This window comes from Motacilla alba, chromosome 4, assembly GCF_015832195.1.
Source record: "Motacilla alba alba isolate MOTALB_02 chromosome 4, Motacilla_alba_V1.0_pri, whole genome shotgun sequence".
Classification (NCBI taxonomy): domain Eukaryota; kingdom Metazoa; phylum Chordata; class Aves; order Passeriformes; family Motacillidae; genus Motacilla; species Motacilla alba.
This window is the reverse complement of record NC_052019.1, coordinates 40,335,630-40,354,686: the sequence shown is the minus strand read 5'-3', so window position 1 is coordinate 40,354,686 and position 19,057 is coordinate 40,335,630. Positions and strand designations below refer to the sequence as shown.

General features: G+C 40.2%; 1 protein-coding gene across 8 annotated transcripts in view; it reads left to right on the top strand.

Moving 5' to 3' along the window:
* RAPGEF2 (Rap guanine nucleotide exchange factor 2) overlaps positions 1 to 19,057 on the top strand; it is a 186,773-nt gene that overhangs the window by 43,340 nt on the left and 124,376 nt on the right. For all 8 annotated transcript variants that reach the window (XM_038135129.1, XM_038135123.1, XM_038135127.1 and 5 more), the window contains exons 2-3: positions 14,219 to 14,289; positions 17,789 to 17,845. In XM_038135129.1, the coding sequence (XP_037991057.1) occupies positions 14,219 to 14,289; positions 17,789 to 17,845 (128 nt within the window). The remainder of the gene's footprint in view (positions 1 to 14,218; positions 14,290 to 17,788; positions 17,846 to 19,057) is intronic.

Sequence of the window (19,057 nt, the reverse complement as noted above, 5' to 3'; positions counted from 1 at the left end):
GGCAGTTTTGCCTCTAGCAGCTGCTTTGAGACCTCTAATTCATTTCTGTGCTGACCATCAACTAACTCTGTGTCTGCCTGTTAGGGCTAAATGCTACTATTACTGAAACTTCAGAAGGGAACACACTAGAAATATACAAAATTAATTTCTTTGAATAAAGGATGAGGAAAAAGCAAATGATTGATCTATTTGCTTGTCTTCAGCAATTGACAGTTTCACAAAGGAACCAAAAGCCTCACGTTTTTCTGAAAAAATCAAACTTGTGAAATGGGTTAAGAATGCTGGTGAGGGAGATAAGGCAGAGGGGCTAATGTCACAAGGTAAAACCTTGTTTTGTCAGAAGCTCTCAGCTGTAGTGCATGGGTCTTGTACGTAGAAACAATGACTTTATAGTCTGAGAACACTTGTTTGTATTGTGTTGTGGATGAAAAGTTTGCAGTCTGACTACTGTTTCTTAAACTAGATAATTTGTCTGACTGCTGACCACTTGCAGATTAAACAGAGAAAATCTGACAGACAAGCCACTCCTTGATATGTGACACTAGAAATAATAATCACAAGCTGTCTTAACTAAGAATGTTGTCTTCAGAGGAAAAAGTCTTAACACTTACAGGCTCCTCTGTCACTTTGCAGGTGCTGTTATGATTTTTCAAAGAGAGGTCAGGTCTTGCAGGATGCTTTAGCTGAAAGGCAGCAGGCACACTGAGGAAAACTTGTGATGATGCAGGGATGGTGTAATTACTGGGCTTTATTTTTGGACTTAAGGGTTAGTGAACAGGATGCAGAAAGCACCTTGGATTTCCACAGAGCTAGTTTTGATCCAGTTCTGTTGCTCCTCAGCTGACTCCCTGTGGATCTGCCTTCTGCATCTCACTCTCCGGGGTTTCTGTGGCTTAATTCTCCAGCAGAGAAGTGCTGCCTAAATGTAGTGGAGGCTGCTGTGGGTATTGCCTGACTCCTGACTTAATGAGCCCTTCCTAGTGGGGCTGGGGAGCAGAGAGCAGAAACAGTAATTAGCTCTATTGGTACCAACAGCCAGCCATGGAGGCCAGAGCTAATAATAAACCTGCCTGGATCTCAGTTCCTTGTGCTGAACACCACAGGTGTGGTGTCCTTGTGCCTCGCCCTCCCACCCCTCTGCAGCCATTTACCTCAGTCACCGTGGCCAGCCTTTGGAGGAGTCCTCTGATGTTAGTCACTGTCACTAATCATCCCTCTTGCTCTTAGCCTAAAGCTCAGAGTCACTGCTGAGCGTGGTGCATCCACATATCCCAGGCAGATGCTCCTGGAGTAAGGCTCCTGGCTACCACCTGGCTCCTGGAGGAGATGGCAGAGTTTCTGCATGGTCTCCCTTTTTTTTTCTTTTTTCTTTTTTTTTTTTTTTTTTCTTTTTTTTTTTTTTTTGTTTTTTTGTCATCCAGCATCCCCATAGGCCGTTGTATCTTTGGGAAAGGTTCACTGCTGTTTGAAATTGCGTTTGTCACTCCTGTGTTCTTGCGGCAAAACTCGGGGGAAAAAACGTGGAAAGATGTTTGTTTCTTCCATGTTTTAGGACATTCTAGGTGCAAGAATGCAAGCAGCTAGTTAACTTTGGTCGTATTTACTAGTACTGTCTTAGGAATGCTTAGATAGTGATGTGGTTCTCAAACCTGCTTGGAGTTGGGTTCCTAATTGGAAGGGCTTCTTGCCACTGAATGTGGTGTTCCGATGGCAGAGATTGCACCTATTGTCCATCTGAGTGCTTTTGGGAGGGGCGTGATATTTCACTGCCATGCCTTACCTGAGCTCTGTTTGGAGTTGTTTTTAATGTTAAGAGTGAGTCGTTAGACTCAGGAGATAAGCAGTAATCTCTGATGAGGAATGTGCATACCTTTAATGTCTGATTTTGGAGACAACACATGATTTTAAGCTGCTGTGAAGGTATGTACTTGGTTTAAGAACAAATGTCCTTTGCTCAGGAGTTGATAAGCAGTATCTTGTTAAGATGTAAATGGATGGCTGTCATATGCTCAGTCTAAATTAGTTTGCAAATCAACTGCTAAGTTTGATATATCAAGCACTGGTTTAAAAGTTTATAAAAAATGATGCTCGAGAGCTAGGCCAAAATACTCTGTTATGAAACCAAGGGTGTGTGTTTTATTATACAAGAGGAATTCCGTGTTATATCTCTAACACGTGTTAACTTGCACTGAGCAAAGCATGTGACATATGGTCCTGCTCTGGAAAGACTTTGGAAAAACCTCTTTCCTTTTAATATGGGTTGGATTAAGATTCTGAGAGGCTGCCTGCTGTTCTCCTGTGGACAGGGTTTTCATGTGTCGCTGTGTTTGGTTTCCCAATCCCACAACACTCGCTGTTGGTCCTTTGGAGGCTGCACCACCTGCTGTGCAGGTGCATGTGTAAATGTCCGTCTTTGTTGGGGCTTCTGGGGAGAGAAACGAGTCTCGCATATGGAGGGGCGTTTTTGAACTTCGGTAAAATAAAAAAAAATCAGCTGTGATGTGACAGCCACATAGCTCACTAGCAGCTCGTAAACATTAATGCAGTAGATGGTTTTAGGCAGCCTAGAGCAGTCACTGCTGTTGTGATGCTTTGTGTTCTTAACTAGGAAGTCCCTGGTCACAAATACCTGGCAATATTTCTGTCTTTGTGGTCGCTGGTAGAGTTATTGAAAAACACGCACGGAACCAGCCAAGTCAGGGAACAGAGTATGTGGCAGATCAGCTTGATTCACAGCTGCCAGCCTTTTCAGAATCTCCTCTGTGTGTGGTGGTGCAAATCGTGTCTGTGTCACCAGCTCTGTATTCTGTGGTGCAAATGCAGTGTTTAAGGCATGGAGCTGGCTATTTGACAAAGGGTATCGGTGTTAAGTCTTTGTGTTGAGCTGTCTGATGCATGGAAGTGGATTTGGATCTGGTGCGTGCCTTTAGCAGGTGTGATGAGCTGAAAAGGATTTCAAAGAGCTGAGGAAGAGCTATCTAGAGCTGCTAATGGGGGATATTTGAGAAGGGTGGTTCCAGATTCTCTCCTATGGTTTAACAGTACAGCCTAACCAGCCGAATGATTTGTTCCCTCTAGAAGGGATTTTTTTAGGGGCTGGCAGAGTGAAGTTTTACTGCGTGATTTCTCGTGTATTCTTTAAACTTCCGTGCGGTTCCAGATGGTTTTCCCTTGTGGCTGCTGAGCCAGGTAAGACTGAACCCAGGCACTCCAGTCCTTCCTCTCCTCTAAAGGGCAGTGATGAGTTACTCAAGCTGCAGCTGCTCTGTGTCACTTCACCTTAACAGGCAGAGCAGACGGGCTGAACCCAGCTCATCCACCTGCTTTGCCACCCAGCCAGGGTGGTGCCAGTGCCCTGGCGCTGGTGCAGTGTCGTGTGGGCTGTCTGTGGGTGCCTGCATGACTTCTCCTTGTTGGACTTGGACCATTAAAGGGTCACAGCATAAGCCCGAGACAGAGAGGAGGCAGCTGTGCCAAGCGGGCTTTGCTCACGGAGCTGTCAGATGCTCTCCCAGGGCCCGAGAGAGCATCTTCATCTCATCCTGCCAGGGCTGCCATTACTCCTCTGTGTAAAGGAGGCAAACAAACAACTAAAGTACTTTCCACAGGATAAACATCGAGCCTGAGTTTATGAAAGTCCAACCCATTCAGCAGTAGAAGGGCACTAGCTTGTGTTTTCCATCTGGTTCCATGGTACTTGAAGCTGCATTTATGTTGCATTTACATTGCGGGGGGGGCGCTGAGAGGGGCTGTGCTTTACCACCACCGTGATCCTACAGAAGGTTGACCTCTGTAGATGTTTGCTCATTTAAAGTGCAGATTTCTTAGGTGCTCTGCTGTAAGAGTGAAAACGTGTGCTGAAGTCAGATCAGAGTAGTGTCCCCAGTAAGCCCATCTGCTGAAATATGGAAATAGATTCAACCCCGAGTAATACTTAAAAAAAGGAAAAAAACCAACAAATCTGAAACTTAGTTCCCTCTCTGAATTGTACCGTTGCTTATAGGAAGAGAAAAAAAAAATTAAAAATCCCAAAAGATAATAATTTGGAGTTATTAGATGTAGTCTCTGTTTCAGAAAATACCTGAGCTAAGAAATAAATTCAGGCTTTTCTGTGGAAAGTAATGCCAGCTCTGGAAGGATGTGACCACCAGTAGCTTTTGACATTAATTTTTGGGTGAAGAATGATTTGACATGCAAATATGTACTTCAGTATGATCATTTGCCTGATAGCCTGGGAATAATTTTCATGTGACCTACTGTTGATGCTTCAAGTAAGATTTATATCTCTTGGAAGCAATGCTCTGAAATATGTTGCAAATGTATCTGCTAACAAAGAAAAAGAACATGACTGTTGGCTATCTTGTGTGTGTAACTTCTGGGAAAATTTTATCTGTCTAAATGAATTTTAATGCTTTCTTTAAAAGCATGAGTGTAAAGAATGTATATTGGGATATAAACTTTCAAATTTGTGGTGTAATATTTTCTCCCTCTTCCTTGTGATTTTATTGTATCTGCTTTTTTTTTTTTTTTAACTCATAAATATGAAGAAACTGAGAAACATTATTTCCCATTAATAAAACCCCAAACTCTCAAAAGCAGAAAGAAATAGTGCAATTTTCCTTCAGCAAATACTCGCTGTTGCCTTTGTGGTTGGAAAGGGGAGCTTTATTTTTGTTTTGTTTGTTTTGTGTTTTTGCTTTGGTTGGTCGTAAGCCAGCAAGATAAAATGATTGTAAGCCAGCCACAGAAAACAAGTCACTGCATTTTCTGTTGATTATAGTACTACTGAGATATTTTCGTAGTAAGTTCTGGCAGAGCTCAGCTCTCAACGCGTGCGGGTTCCTTTTGTTTCTGGATGTGGGTTGTCATGGTAATAAGCCGGGAGCTGCAGCCTGGAGCTCCTCTTCGCTTAAACCCAGCTCAGTGGTGGTGGTTTGTGACGAGTAACCTCTGGAGGAGTGGTCAGGGTCTCCCCTGGCATCATGGGCTTCCAGAAAACTCCAGTTTACAAAGTGGAAGTGCTCTGGGTAGTTCTGAAAGGAGTGTATTGCTGGCTGGGTTGGGATTGAATTGTGCCTGGGAACTGATTTTTCTTGACGAGGGTGGAGCTTGTGTTTCTAGATAGTTTTGGGGTTTCTTTGGTTTTGGTTGGCAAGGGAGAAAATGCACACACCAGAGGGTGGAGTGTGATGACATTCAGCACTCGGGACAGTGCTGAAACCCTCATTTCATTGCTGGGCTGCTCCTTCCCAACAGCACAAGATTTGTTCCAAGGTCTTGTTTTAAAAGCAAGACATTGCATTTTATAATGCAGTTATATCTGAGAAGTTGGATAAATGGGAGCAGTTGGGGCTGTTACAGCTTCAGATGCAGACAGATGATCATAGGTGATTGTGCAGAGGTGGCTTACTGGGTTACCCCTTCATCAGCTCAGGCACATTTCTGCCTTATCCTGGTGCTGAATTTACAGTTTGTTCATAAGGGAAAGCTTAAAGTATTCACAGGAGCAATTACCACATATCAGTTGATGAAAGGCACCTCTTCTATGTCACTGTGACATTTTTGCTCATGATTTGGAATACCTGCCCCATTCAACACATCTGGTCCATCGTGTGTTCATCCACTATAAATACCGGTATGCTATGAAGTGTACATTGTTGGGATTTATGATCACAACACTTTTAATGATGCATTTGAAGAAAGAATACTGTGTAGCTGTGGCTATGATGTTGACGTACCAGGACCTAGGCTTTACAGAAACTTATTTTTTTTCAGAAAATAGATTCCCCTTGCTCACTATAAGGGAGTTTGTATGATGGTTTTGTTACGTCGAGTTTGTAGTGATGTGCTTCCTTCATGGCAAGTTGTTTGACTGGCTTAGTTATTCCTAGGTTGTGTGAACTATAGTCCTTATGAGTAACCTGGTACCTGCCTGCTTTGAAACCTGTAGACTAATTAAGTACTCTTTAAAAGCCCCCTAAACCCACTAATAAAAGTATCTGAGAACTGTCATATCTTAATCTTGCTCTCACAGCTCTTGGGGAGTCCTCTAAGCACAGCTAACTATTGACCCTATTTTTGGAAGGCAGCCTTAGGTGGTACACCACGGTCTTCTTTTCCTGGCCACCATAGTTGTTCTTTGTGATGTTTATCTCTAGGCTGATGTCCTTTAAAGTGCTCCTGCCATCACAACTTGATGCCAGCTAGGAGCTACTTTTTGACTGTTAACTCTAGGACATTTGTGTTTCACTTAATTTTTCCCTTTTCATTTTTTTTTAAATTGAAAGCTATCAATCATCATAGTACCGTATATTTGAATAAACTTACATAAAATTGGTCTCTGGTACAAGTAGTTGTTTAAAAATAAGTACCATCATGTTTGGTAGCTGAGCTATTTTTTAGTGCAAGATTGATTTTTGTTAATAGGATACTGGGTGTTATTTCTTATAGCTAATGAAAAATATGGGATAAATAACCCTATCGCAAAACAATTTGACATTCTCCTTAGCATTAAAAATCCCCTCTGCAACAAAAGATGTGAATATTTGTGCAGTGAGTGTGAAAATGGATTTAACAGCCTTAATACAAACCTCCAACTACTGGTAATAAATATATATACATATATATTTTTAATGATGAATAACCGAAGTGCCTTTTATAATTATGGACTATGCTGTCAGTAGGAAGGATGTTTTGTGGTGGAACTGCTTTTCTTGCATTTGGACATGCAACCTTTGGATTTCTGACTACAACCTTTGGATTTCTGACTACAGAACTTGGGCTTTTGTGTTAAGCATTTAATTGTCTGACTTCTGAGAGTCCGGAAGGCAGAAAAGAAATGCACTGCACTACCCTGTAATTTCCTACGCTCATTAGTTTGCTCATGGACTTCTATGGCATGGCAGGCTTTAATTTCTCCCGTCTACCCTTTCCATGTTCATCGCCCCATCTTATAGAATGATTGTAATAATGAATGTCTTAATTTTTTTTCTTTATTCTGCTGAAAGCTTTATGACCAGCAGGATATGTTGAATCAATTGGACTACTCTTGAGACAGTGTTAAAAGTCTGTTAGTGTGGGTGGCTCGTTGAACCTTCCAACTCATTTTTGTACACTTTCAATTAGAAGAAAAAATTCTAAAATGCAAAAGTGGGCATGTAATGAAATTGTCTTTTGAGGGGAAACTCTTTAGAAAGAAAATAATTCACAAAAGAAATAAAGTATCTTTGAAAGACAGGAAAGCTGATTTCAGTACTCTGCTCTGAAACATTTCTCTTCAGTTGTTTTACTGTGATCCTATGGTGTTTCTCCAGCATCTGACATTGAAGCAGTAATTCAGTTAAGTCTTTGGAAAATCGTGTAATTGTTCTGTACTGGGACTACTCCCAGGAAAATGGGATTTCTCCTTTTTCTTTATGGGGATTTGGAGTTGCTCCTGATTAGCTCCATGCATGGGTGCTTCAGTTCCAGATTAAAATCGCCTGTTTCTCCTGTTTCTATTCAAATTCAAGAATTCCACCCAGAACAAATAATAACCCAGAACAGATATCCCCACCCTCCCCGTGGTGGAGTTAAAAATAACAAATTTTGTGTCTCAACAACCCCTAACAAGATCAATACAATATCTCCTTTCCACTGCCTAGAGGAAGTAAAGGCTTGGGTTGGCTGGATGGCCGTAAGCTCCCTTCTGGTGAAGGCTGATTCCCAAGCTTACTCGTGCCTGATTGCTGTGGAGTGATGTTTTGTCAGGAATTTCCCAGAATATAATGCATATTAGTTGAGATAAATGCATGCAGGTTAAGATGGTAAGATTTTTCAGAACTTTCAGGTAAGAACATATGTTCTTCCTTAAAACATGGCCCATGGAAATTCAGTCATGTATTAAAGAAATGAGAGCCATTAAACATATGTAATTTCTCCTAAATATTTAATTTCTTCTTGTATAGCTGCCAATTCAGCATCAATAAATTATTCCAAATAACTTAGGCTTTAGTTTATTTTAAGCCACAGATCTTTATGTACAATAGTAAGAATGGCTTGCAGAAAAATATTGTTCTAGTTTAAAGTTAAAAAGAAAAATGAAATTGGTAGTATAATAGGTTGGATACTGGCAGGCTTCCTATGTGGCAGTGCCCTCACCTGAATTTGAAGGTCCTGGTGTAAGAAAAAGAATGTTAAAAATTTGCAGACAAATACTTCTTTTTAATCTCTTTATGGCTCAGTGATAAGTGTGTACATACCTGGGCATGCTCCTGCACAGCAGTTATAAGTGTGTTCAGGTTTTTTTCCACTGCGGGCACACTGGAGGTGAAGATGAAATATTCCTCTTCATGTGTGCATGGCAGTGATTTTGGTATCAGCAGCACTGGATTTTTCTGTCGCCGTGGAAGTCAATTTTTGTGGTTTGCTCCTGTGTTTTGCAGGTCAGTATTTGCAAGATGTGAGCTTACCCTTAGATGAGTGTTTATTCCTCCTCAGGTTTTGCCTGCTGAGGGAGGTTTGGCTGGGGTAGCTCATGTGCTCCCCCACCACCTGCCCTGCCCTGCCTGCCCACCTTGCTGTCTCTGGAGGCAGTGACTTGTGTCAGCACTCCTGAGCTGCTTTGGGTGAGAGCCTGGCATTTTATTGTGGGCCAGATGTGAACAAACCTACGTGGAAGTGGCCACAGCTCTTCTGTGCACATGGAAGATTTTGTGTAGGCTGGATGGGATTGATGTTGCTGTGGTCTAGTCTCTTTCTTTTGGTGATGCTGGCACTGCTTTGGCCTCAGTGAGCCAGTACAGGCAGCCAGATAGGCCAGTGCTAAAAAAAAAGGAATGTAAGTGCTTGGTATAGCTACCTAGAGGCTGAGAGTCGTATGCTTTCAGGTGCTGGATGTGTGGAGAAAAGGGAAAATGAGAGGATCCTACTACAATGAGAGGCAGAACTTCAACAACCTAGGTTTGGACTATGGCTTCGTTGCTCAATAAGAAGAAAAAACTTGGCATTGCTGCTCTCGTTAGTAGATCCCATTTTGGGGAGGTCCCAGTCTGAGCTAAAATAACTGCTCAATCAGCCATATAGAAATGCCTGTCTTCCTGCCAGCAGTTTCATGGTCTGTTGAAACCCATCAAAGACTTAAGAGGTCCCACCTCCTCCGGACTGCAGGAGGGTTGCCTCCATGATCTTGACACTGGAGCTCATGAGTCTCATGCTGCCAAGAGAGCAGCTACAAGTTGGGTCCCTGCGAGCAGGTGCTCACTCTGGGGCAGGGAGGTGGAGGAGTCAGCATGGAGGGACCAGGTGGGACCTGCTGTCTTCACAGCAGTGAAACTTGGGCTTGGGGTGAGGTCTGGAGTGGCCACATGTGATGGGGAGCGAGTGCACCCCCTCCCTTTGGAGTCTGGTTCTCCTGGTGGTTGGCTGGGTGTGAAATAAAGATAGGTTACTTTTAAGAGATCACCCTTTCAAAATACATTGTACTCTCAGCACACAGATCCTTTTGAGCCTCAGGTGAATATTAGGTGCTTTGAAAAGTTGCTTTTTTTTTTTCCTATCCTTCAAGACCGTGAATCAAGAAGTTAGCTTGTTTTCTGTTTTTCCTTTTGATTTGAAAGAAACCAAACTATTATAAGATGAAAGCTGCTCTCTGCTTGTTTGCCACATCACAGAAATGAGTGAATTTCTTACTTGGAGAGCAATGAATTTCTCAGGATTTTGCTTAACTGTGGCAAGGATGAATAATTGACTTTGGCCTGTAGTTTCACACCTTAATGCAAACCAGGAATGAAACCAGTGTAAGCTTGCAATTTTTAGAGAGGTTTAAGTTTTAAAGTTCAAAATAGCAATTTTTTCACGTCTCTATCATCTTAATAAAGTAAAAATGTCTTCATTAAGCTATTACGAATTTGGGGCCAGCATCCTGGTTTGAGTTTCTCTGGTTTGTGTAACTGGCAAATATGTTTGAAGCACAAATCAAATGGATAGAAAGTCTGGGCATAAACAGAGACAGATTTTTATTAGAATGGAGAGCAGAGGTAAGGTTGCAGTTCGTTTCCAATATGTTTCTGCAGATCTAATTGAAGTTGAGCTGTCTTAAAACTTGAGTGTCTCTGTTTTGTTTCAAAGTACAGTCAGAACCTTAAAGCGATCCATCTGACACCACGGAAACAAGTAAATTAAGAAATAACACTGAATTAAACAAATTTTGTGCTGCTTCCCACACAAGAACCCAAGCATGTGACTTTGGCTGCAGTACGGATTTAAGTGTAGATTAGATTTCAGTCTTTTAGCTTTCATTTAAATAAAAACATGCTTTGAAAGCTGCACTAATTTGTGCTTTGCATTTAATTTTTGGGTTTGGAGATGTTTTTTCAAGCTGTTGCCACAACCTTTGTGTAGCAAGCTCAGCTGAGGCTTTGCATGGCTTTTGCCTTTTCTTTTTTTTTTTTTTTTTTTTTTTTTTTTTTTATTTTTTTTTTTTTTTATTTTTTTTTAAATTCTGCCGGCTAGATAAAACTAGGAAGCAGAAAGCTGGTAGTTCCTCTGTGCTTTTGGGTAAGTAGCCCTTCCTGTAGCACAACATTTAACCAGTTGTAGTGGCAGTGATTTAGCGTTGCTCCCCTTGGCGTGTCCAAACTCTCGCAGTTACATTCGAAACAATGAAGGGAGAAACGGGAGAGAATGCCGTTCCCTGAAGTTTCGGTGGCTCGGTCTGCCCTCCGGTGGTGATTTGGGAACACGCCTTGTGAAACCAGCATCCGAGGAAGCATCTGTGCTGTTGTCACTTGCCTGCTTCTGCATGTCCTGGGCATCAGCTGGAGGCGGCTTTCAGGGACGCTGCGACCTGGCGGCAATGTTTGTGCAAGTCACAGTGGGCTTACATTTAGCTGCTGCTTTTGCTTAACTAGTCGGCATAAATCACGTAGGCATGTCGTGTCCTTTAAAGACCGAGTCCCTTTCCTGAGAAATTGAGAAGTTTAGCTTCTGTCAAGTGTCTTGAATATCAAAATCAAAAACTTTCATAGCTTACATGCCTAAGTTTATGTGTATGTGTATTATTTTTGTGAAAAGGTTTCATTTCAAGCACTTGGAATCTGCTTAGGATATTGCAATATTTTGCAGAGATGTTTCCAAAGGACTCTTGCATTCTGTCTATTCCCTTGGAATTAAGAAGTTGAAACAGCCATTTGTGTTGGATAATCAGTATTTTTGCCAAGTGAGTGCAGTGTAATTTTTCCTGAGATAAATGGAAAACTGATGTGACCTAACAACAATATCTTGACATTCTGATTTTGCTTTTTTTACATTGCCCTTCTCCTCTTTAATGCTGCAGGCTGACTGGAAGTGTGCAGAGCCTACTGACCACGTATGAATACATATTTGCTTTTTTGACTCTACCGTAGTTTTTTGTACTTTGCAGTATTGTGGAGAAGTTGATTGAAAGGAGTGTTGCTGGATTTTTGTTACTTCGATTTCAATGCCAAACTTTTGATGCTAGAGGGAGCTGTTCCCTGCCAGACGCCTCTGGAAAGATATGCTTAAGGAATGGGCAGCAACTCACTTTGGTACTTGTCAGAAATATCCATTGCATAGTAGCTGAAATGTTAGAATGTTTTCTTGCTGCTTTTTTTTTTTTTCCCCCAAATTGAAAAAAGACCCTCACCTTAGTTCTCTCAGTGACGATGTATCTTTAGCCAGCAATTATGATGGAAGCACAAGTAAAGACTTAAAGACTTTATTAATTGTGTTTTTTCCCTCACCTCTCCCTTTTGTTGGAGTTTTTTAGATTTTGTTAAAATCTCTTTTTTTTTTTTTTTTTTTTAGTCAAGGACCTCCACAATCTGCAATTCCTCATCTGAGGACCTTATGGGATGTTGTATTGCAAATGTTTGACAAGTATGCTTGTATTTTGAAAGGAAATTACTTTAAAAAAAAAAGAGTTCCCTAAACATACCTTGTTGCTTGTGAAATTGGTCACAGTGACTTTGGGCTGGGCTGGATGAGGCTTTGAACCACCTTATCTAGTGAAAGGAGACCCTGCCCATGGCAGGGGCGTTGGAATTATGATCTTTACTTTTTAACCCAAACTGTTCTATGGTTCTTTGACTCCCTTCCCTGATTTAATGCATTCCCCTTGCACTGAGTCACTTCAACTGCATTCCTCTCAGAACACAACCTGTGTTCATCACTCCTTTGTAACATCTGTAGGGTTGGTCACTAGGTTTGTGTTACCCATCAGTTTTGGAAACCACGTGCCCATGGGTCCACTCCTGGGTCTGTAAGCTAGCATCCTTAATGGTTCTCTACTTACTCTTATGTAAATACTTTACAGCAGATAGTCTCTGCCACTCCAGAGAAAGATGGTGGCAGAAAGTTACTCTCCTTTTTTCTCTGCTTGTTGTTAGAGAAATGAGTTAGAGCAGCACTTTCTGGCCAGGCTCTTTTCCATGTAAGATGCTGCTACGAGCATCTGATCCTCAGTGGTCCCCTCCCAGCTTCCCATGGCAGCTGCTGGCTTGTGCCGTGGAGTGCGGCACGTCTGGATGAGCAGCAGCGGTGTCATGGGGACTGTCTGGCTGGCATCTCACCCTGCCGCCAGCACAGGGCTCCTGGGAGCCCCTGCTCACCTCCAGCCTGTCTGGCGAGTGAGCAGGTCGCTGACTACAGCAGACATGTCTCTTCACACACTTTTATTTGTAGGGAAAAAAAGTAAAAAGGCGAGCCACTGCTGTGTTTTCTCTTCAGAGCCTTGTATGCAGAGTCCCTCCATCCCAATTACTTTTGTCTTTGATGTGCCCTCTGCTGTTCACAGGACCAAAGCCTCTAGAGGGCAAGGGAACAGAAGGGCCAAAACTGAAGTGAAATTGCGACACTTTGGCTTGTGTGTTTATTCTGCTTCTTCAAACGGAACATTTGCGTTTTCTGCTGTGAGAAAAAGACATTCTTTTTGTTACAGAATGAGAGGCATCTATCTAGCCTTAGCCACTGAGTGTTACTCCTGGTATCTTTTCTGATCTGTATTATGGTTTTAGCAAGTACAGCATGTTTCTACACTTAATGTATTTAATGGGATTTTTCTTTTTATTTCTCAAATTCAAATTCTCTCTGCGATGTCAATTCTTTGTCTTTGCCCAAAGAACATTCTTTCATTGTGTCTGAAAACAAGTATTTCTGTACTTTTAAGGCAATTTTAAATTCACAGGTATTTCACAGTGATCAAATCTTCTGTAAATTTCTAGCTTTTATATATCCCATTACTTGAAAAACATCTTCTCTCAGTAAGTTATGAGAGTTGTGTTGGTGTTAGTTTATTCTCAACTTTGGCTGCCTCAGTTAGTGTTTGAGGACTGTTGCTCTGATTTTTAATGAATTATGGATCATACTTTGTCTCTCAACTAGCAAGTTTTAAAATAAGAAAAAGGGTGATGAAACTGCATGAAATCCATGAGCCAAAGTTAAATTGCTCTAAAGAGAGGTTGTTGGCTTTGCTGAAACTTTCTCTTAAATGCTGTAGTTATTTTAAGTGTAACTTGAGCAAAGCCTCTAGCCTGGCATTAGTGTTTCCACAGTTGCATTTTAGGAAGTTTTAGTCTTGGATGTTGTTTTCATATATTTATTAATGTTTTGTCAGCTGGATATTGGAAGTTCACAATGAATATAAAGTTGAATATAAAACTCCACCATGTTACAATTAGATCATATTTGGTTTTTCTTATTATCTTATGTCAATAATTTTCTGTTCACGCCAGCATTTTTTCTCTTTTTAGATTGTAGATTATCTTCTGTTTGAAGAGGATACAATTTTATAAATATCTCTGTACAATGGAGTATTTTGTTGGACTCTGTACTTTTTTTCTTTTCCCCTGAACATGAAAAAAACTGATTTCTTATGACCTTGCTTTACAAAGTAAATGAATGTTTTGGGGATGTTGGCTTTGGAAAGCAGGACTGTGATGGTTGCAAAATAGTTCACTGTAGTTCTGAACTAGGCTTGTTTCCTAGACATAGAGTAATGACAGCAAAAGCAGAAAAATTTCTGTATTTGATGTGGACATGCTATCATTCTTCCTCGTGTGAGGTTCCAGATTATAATCAAAGGTATTCTTGCAGTTTGCCTTTAATCTCCTGAAGTGTCCCTACTACCCATGTTAAAAGAGCTTTGGATGCTTTTAAAACCATTATTTTAACAGCTTGTATCAAACTGAGAATACTAAAAGTGTTTTCCTTATTTTTGCAGGACTTGGAGATTGTGTATTCATATTTACATGGAATGGAAGCATTGTCTAATCTGAGGGAGCATCAGCTAAGGTATGATATTGTGTCATTAAAAACCATATATGTTAATGCACTACAAGGCAAAGGAACAGTAATTTTGGTAACCATATACTACTCTTGTGTATCCTTCCTCTAACTGCCTATCACTGCATTCTTTTCTTCCCTTCTTTATTTTTCTAACGATTCCTCCTTGTATGTCTGCCCAGTGTATCTATTTATTCCATCCTATTTCTATTATGGATGCATTTGTTTTCTTTCCAAACTTTTGGACTAGAAATAAATGCTTTGCATACAGAGTACAAGCCCATATATTTATGAAATCATTTATGTAATACAGTAGTCATGAGAGCAGAGTCTGTTTGTCAGCTTCTGTTTCAGTTTGTGCTTGCTTTTGTGTGGAAATTTTGGACTCGTTATGTACAACACATGCAAATAATACATGCATTTGATAAATGTCATCCACACTTTTTATTAAAATGCTTCATGAAGCAAATTAATTCAAGTAAAATCTTTCCCAGAGCTTCCTATTATTTTTGTAAAGACTTGTGTTTGTTTGATTTTTAAGTAATTGTTGCAGTTGTCCTCCCACAAGGATCTTACAGCAGAGGTTTCTAAGGGTATTTGGGAATCAGTGTGAGGCTGGCAGCTACAGAAGGACGCCAGCACATCTCCTGTACGCCCTGTGGGTAGAGAGGGTGAACTGCTGCTGTTTTATATCCTGAGCTTTGCCAACGTTTGCCACATCTGAAGATGCTGAAGCAACTTTGAGTTGATTAATGCTGGCTTAGGTTCTAATTTCTGGCCTCTTGCTTCGTCATTTTGTGGGAGTCCACATCCCCAAGCCAATATTCTGTAATTTGGAGAAAATAAAAGGCGGGGTTTTCTTTCTTTCAAAGTGCTCAAGACACATTTTGCAATGTGAATGTTAACTTCAAAGAAGTCTCTGTAATTAATTTTGCTTTGGAAGGAGGTTATGGTTACATTCAGTTGAAGTATTTTGTGTTATGTTGTTATATGCAACACTTCTAGCACGTGAAGTTTTGCATAGCTGGGGTTAAACTGATGTTAACTTGTTTACAAAGATCAAAGTGTGCACATATGGTTGTGTGGTATGTTGATGTGTGCTTCTTGGCTTCCTGTGGAGCATGAGGTTCTTGCTGAGGAATGTGTGGAACTCGCTCTCCCAGCATAGCGAATTCCTCAAAGAGAGCTTCTGTTTACAGTACCATACATGGAAAAGGCCGGGCTCCCGGCAGATGTTGGACTGAAAGCTTTTATAGTATCCTTTAGGATACAACTCTTCTTGTGGCAGTGGAATTCCACAGAAACCTCTGAGATTGATTAAAACTAAATGTATTCAGTGTAGCCCCTAGTAGTGAATAACTTTCCATATGGCTTGCTGGTGATCTCATCTGTAATTTATTACATTTGTTGAGGAAGCGGATAAAGATCACGTTTGAGTGATTGAGCAAAAACTGGACACCAGTATTGATCAGAACTAATTCAATTATTCGAAGAGGAAGCAATCTAGTTTGTACAACTTTGTCACTGTAATTTCTAACTGTTCCACTGTAACACAAAAATTGAAATGCTTGGCTACCTTCTGTAAGAGGCATTTTTTCCTCTGTTGCTGTCCTAATAATGGGACCAAAATGTAAAACTCAGTGCCAGTGGTGAACTTTCGTGACTTGATCAAGAATGTGCTTCCTTCTATCCCAATTCAGAGGGGAACAAAACTTGTTTGTTAAAGTGATTCTGTTTCCTGTGACTCCTGCTCTTATGTGGCATGTTGCCCAGCATCATTCCAGACCAGTAGGGCACAGACTATCCTTGAGTAGTATTTAAATTTTTAAATCTGACTCCTAGCAATGACTTCTCTTCTGGTATCCTCTCACCAGTGACTTTGTCTGTGCTCCCCTTCCCTCTCAAAACAGGATCAGAGAGGGAAGATAAAAACCCAGGAGGTAGAAGGAGACAGTAGCTTTTCAGTGTCTGTAAAAGATTTTGACAAGACCCAATTTTATGGTGGAGAGAAGTTTCTGAAAAAGATGGTTCTGTGGTTCAAAGTTTTTGTTGTGCCAGGATGGAAAAAGATTGAAATTTATATGTAATACATAATGCTTAATTTCATACAATAGGGACATTTTTTCAGTGACAAAAGTTTTCAAAGATAGTCCAAGGTGTAGATCTAAAATACCAGGGAGTGGGAAAAGCTGTGGTAGTAAAACTTGATTCTTAATTTTTATATCTATCTGCAAACAGAATTAAGGTCTCAATTTTCTATTAATGATTTATGAATAGTCATGATACCACTATAAGCCTGCCACTTCTGAACAGAAGAAGCATTATTTCTTAGTGGGCTGAAGCAATAAGTAAAATCCTGTGAGAGATGAATGCTAAGGTGTAGCAGTCTGTTGACTATTGAAGTGAATGATCTAGGAAATGGCAATTGATTGTTTTGTCAAACCCGACCAACTCTTACAGGTCTCACATCAACTTTTTGGAGACTTTTTGCCTGAGTAGCAATTCTTGAGTGCTTTTGCCTGCTTATGATATTATTGCTGGCAGTTGGTCATTGATACACCGAGATTCTGATGATGGATTATGTGAGGAAAGAGAATTTATTTCCAGAATTTAAATATAGTTCCTTATTTCAATGTTCTCATGAGCCTCTTAGGTAAATCTCTGTCTGACTGTCAAATAGCCTTGGGGTTTGCAGTCTGCTTCAGAGCTATGGAAAGGCCAGGGGAGGCAGTGGGATTTGTTTTGTTCCCATCCCCCCCCCCCCCCCCCCAGTAATTCACAGGGCTGTTTCCTTAAGGCAGTAGACAGAAATGGCATTGTGATTTTTCTACATCAAGTTAACATTGCATTTCCTAGTATGTGGTAAGTTCTATTATAGTTGCTCTCTATTATGCCACATTTGTCAGGCAGACAGTGAATACGAAAGCACTTTAATCCTCCCCTCTAGACAGAGGATTTTCCTGCAGGAAATTCTTTCCACTTTGAGCCCTCTGGGATTTTAGCATTAAAATCTCATGGTAATTTTCAAGTTGCTGAATTTTAGCAAAATGAGAAGCATTGATTTACCAGGCAACACAATTTCTTGTTTTACTTATTGGGCCTGACTAGAAAAAGAGACCAGTTTTTATATTGTATCTCTGATTAGTGTTGCACATAGTAAATTTCCAACCATTTCTAAAATTCAGAACTGTTTTTATAAAGCTACTTGCTTTTATCACATCACTATGGAAAATGAGATCAGTATATTTTTTCCTTATTTTCATAGAATTTTTTATTGGAACAGCTACATCTAGTGTCCTAAATCAAATCTGATCTCGGATGAACAAATAACTTAAATGCTTAGATTTTACAATTTGTTCTCTTGAATTATGAATCAATTTGGATTTAAATTGGTGGTTGGTTTCTGTAAGTGCTGCAGTTACCTGTGGAAATGCTGAGTAACTTTAGAAAGTGAAGTCTTTGTGACACTGATAGAAATCATAACTAAAATTGACTTCTTCTCTTTCAGACTGATGTGTGAAACTGTTAGATATGAAAGGCATGAAGCAAATGAAGTTCTGTACTAGTAAGTATTTCTACTTCCTCTCATATGATGTTGAAAGAATTAATTTATATAAAGTGGGTTGAGGACTGTTTAATGCCAAAATTCCTTGCCTAGCGTGCACAGTCTGTAAATGTAAATGATCCACTTCATTTTCGTCATCAAACACCAGAGAAATTTGCTGCTGCCAGGGAGAGAGGTAGCAGTGGCTCTTGCTTGGTGATGCATGTTGTATTAAATTTATATAAAATTATTTTTATGGATGTGGGTTTGTCATTTAGTCTTACTTCAGTTTTGTGAAAGTAGTAGTGATCAGCTTTTTGTGCCAGTGGTGCCAAATTGACAAATCTAACGTGGTTTTATAATTAGCAGGGATGTGCTCTAGTGTCAACTCAGATTTACAGTAGAGAGCTGAGAATTGTAATTGCTTCATTTATGGAACCAATTTATTGAAACAAAATGTTTATCAGATTCTTACTTGCTGCCCCTAATCCAGACTCTAAATGCATATTTTTCTAAGTTATCTGGCATTATTTGAACATTTAAGCATACAAATAATATACTTCTATGCCTTCTTTTGTACCTGTGGGATTTCTCCTATATGGAGCGTCAGGAGGAAGATGAGATTGAGTAAACTCAAATGCTGGACCTTGACCATTCAACAAAGTTAAATTAAGGTCTGATGAAACCCAGTCATGTTATGTATGGGAAATACACAAGGTCAAAATCTATAGGTGGATAGATAAAATCTATAGGTGGATAGATAATTTTAATTAGACCAATACAATCTTTATTCATTTTACACTAATTTGCAAGGGACAATTGTGCTGGTGATTTGTCCTTCTCTAGGCAGTTGGTTCATGCTTCCTATGTAACAGAGTTTTTGTTTAGACCCAGTATTTTGGTCATTCTAAGCACTGACTTAAATTTGAATTATATGCTGAATGAATCCATACTGCTAGCTAGCCATATACTCAATGCAGACAAAAAATTACAGGAAATATGTGCCTGAGAAAATACAATTCACAAACAGGAGATTGTGAAATCTGGGTTAACTGGAAGTGCATTTTGCAGTTCTTCTGCACTGATTTCCTTTGTCACTCCTTTCATGTGACTTCATCTTCACTTTGGTTGTTTGCCTGTCATTCCTATTTAGTTGCTTCTTGACATTTTTCCCCATGATTTATTCAAAAGATTTAATGGGCAGTTTGGCAGTTCTGGATATAGATGCTAATG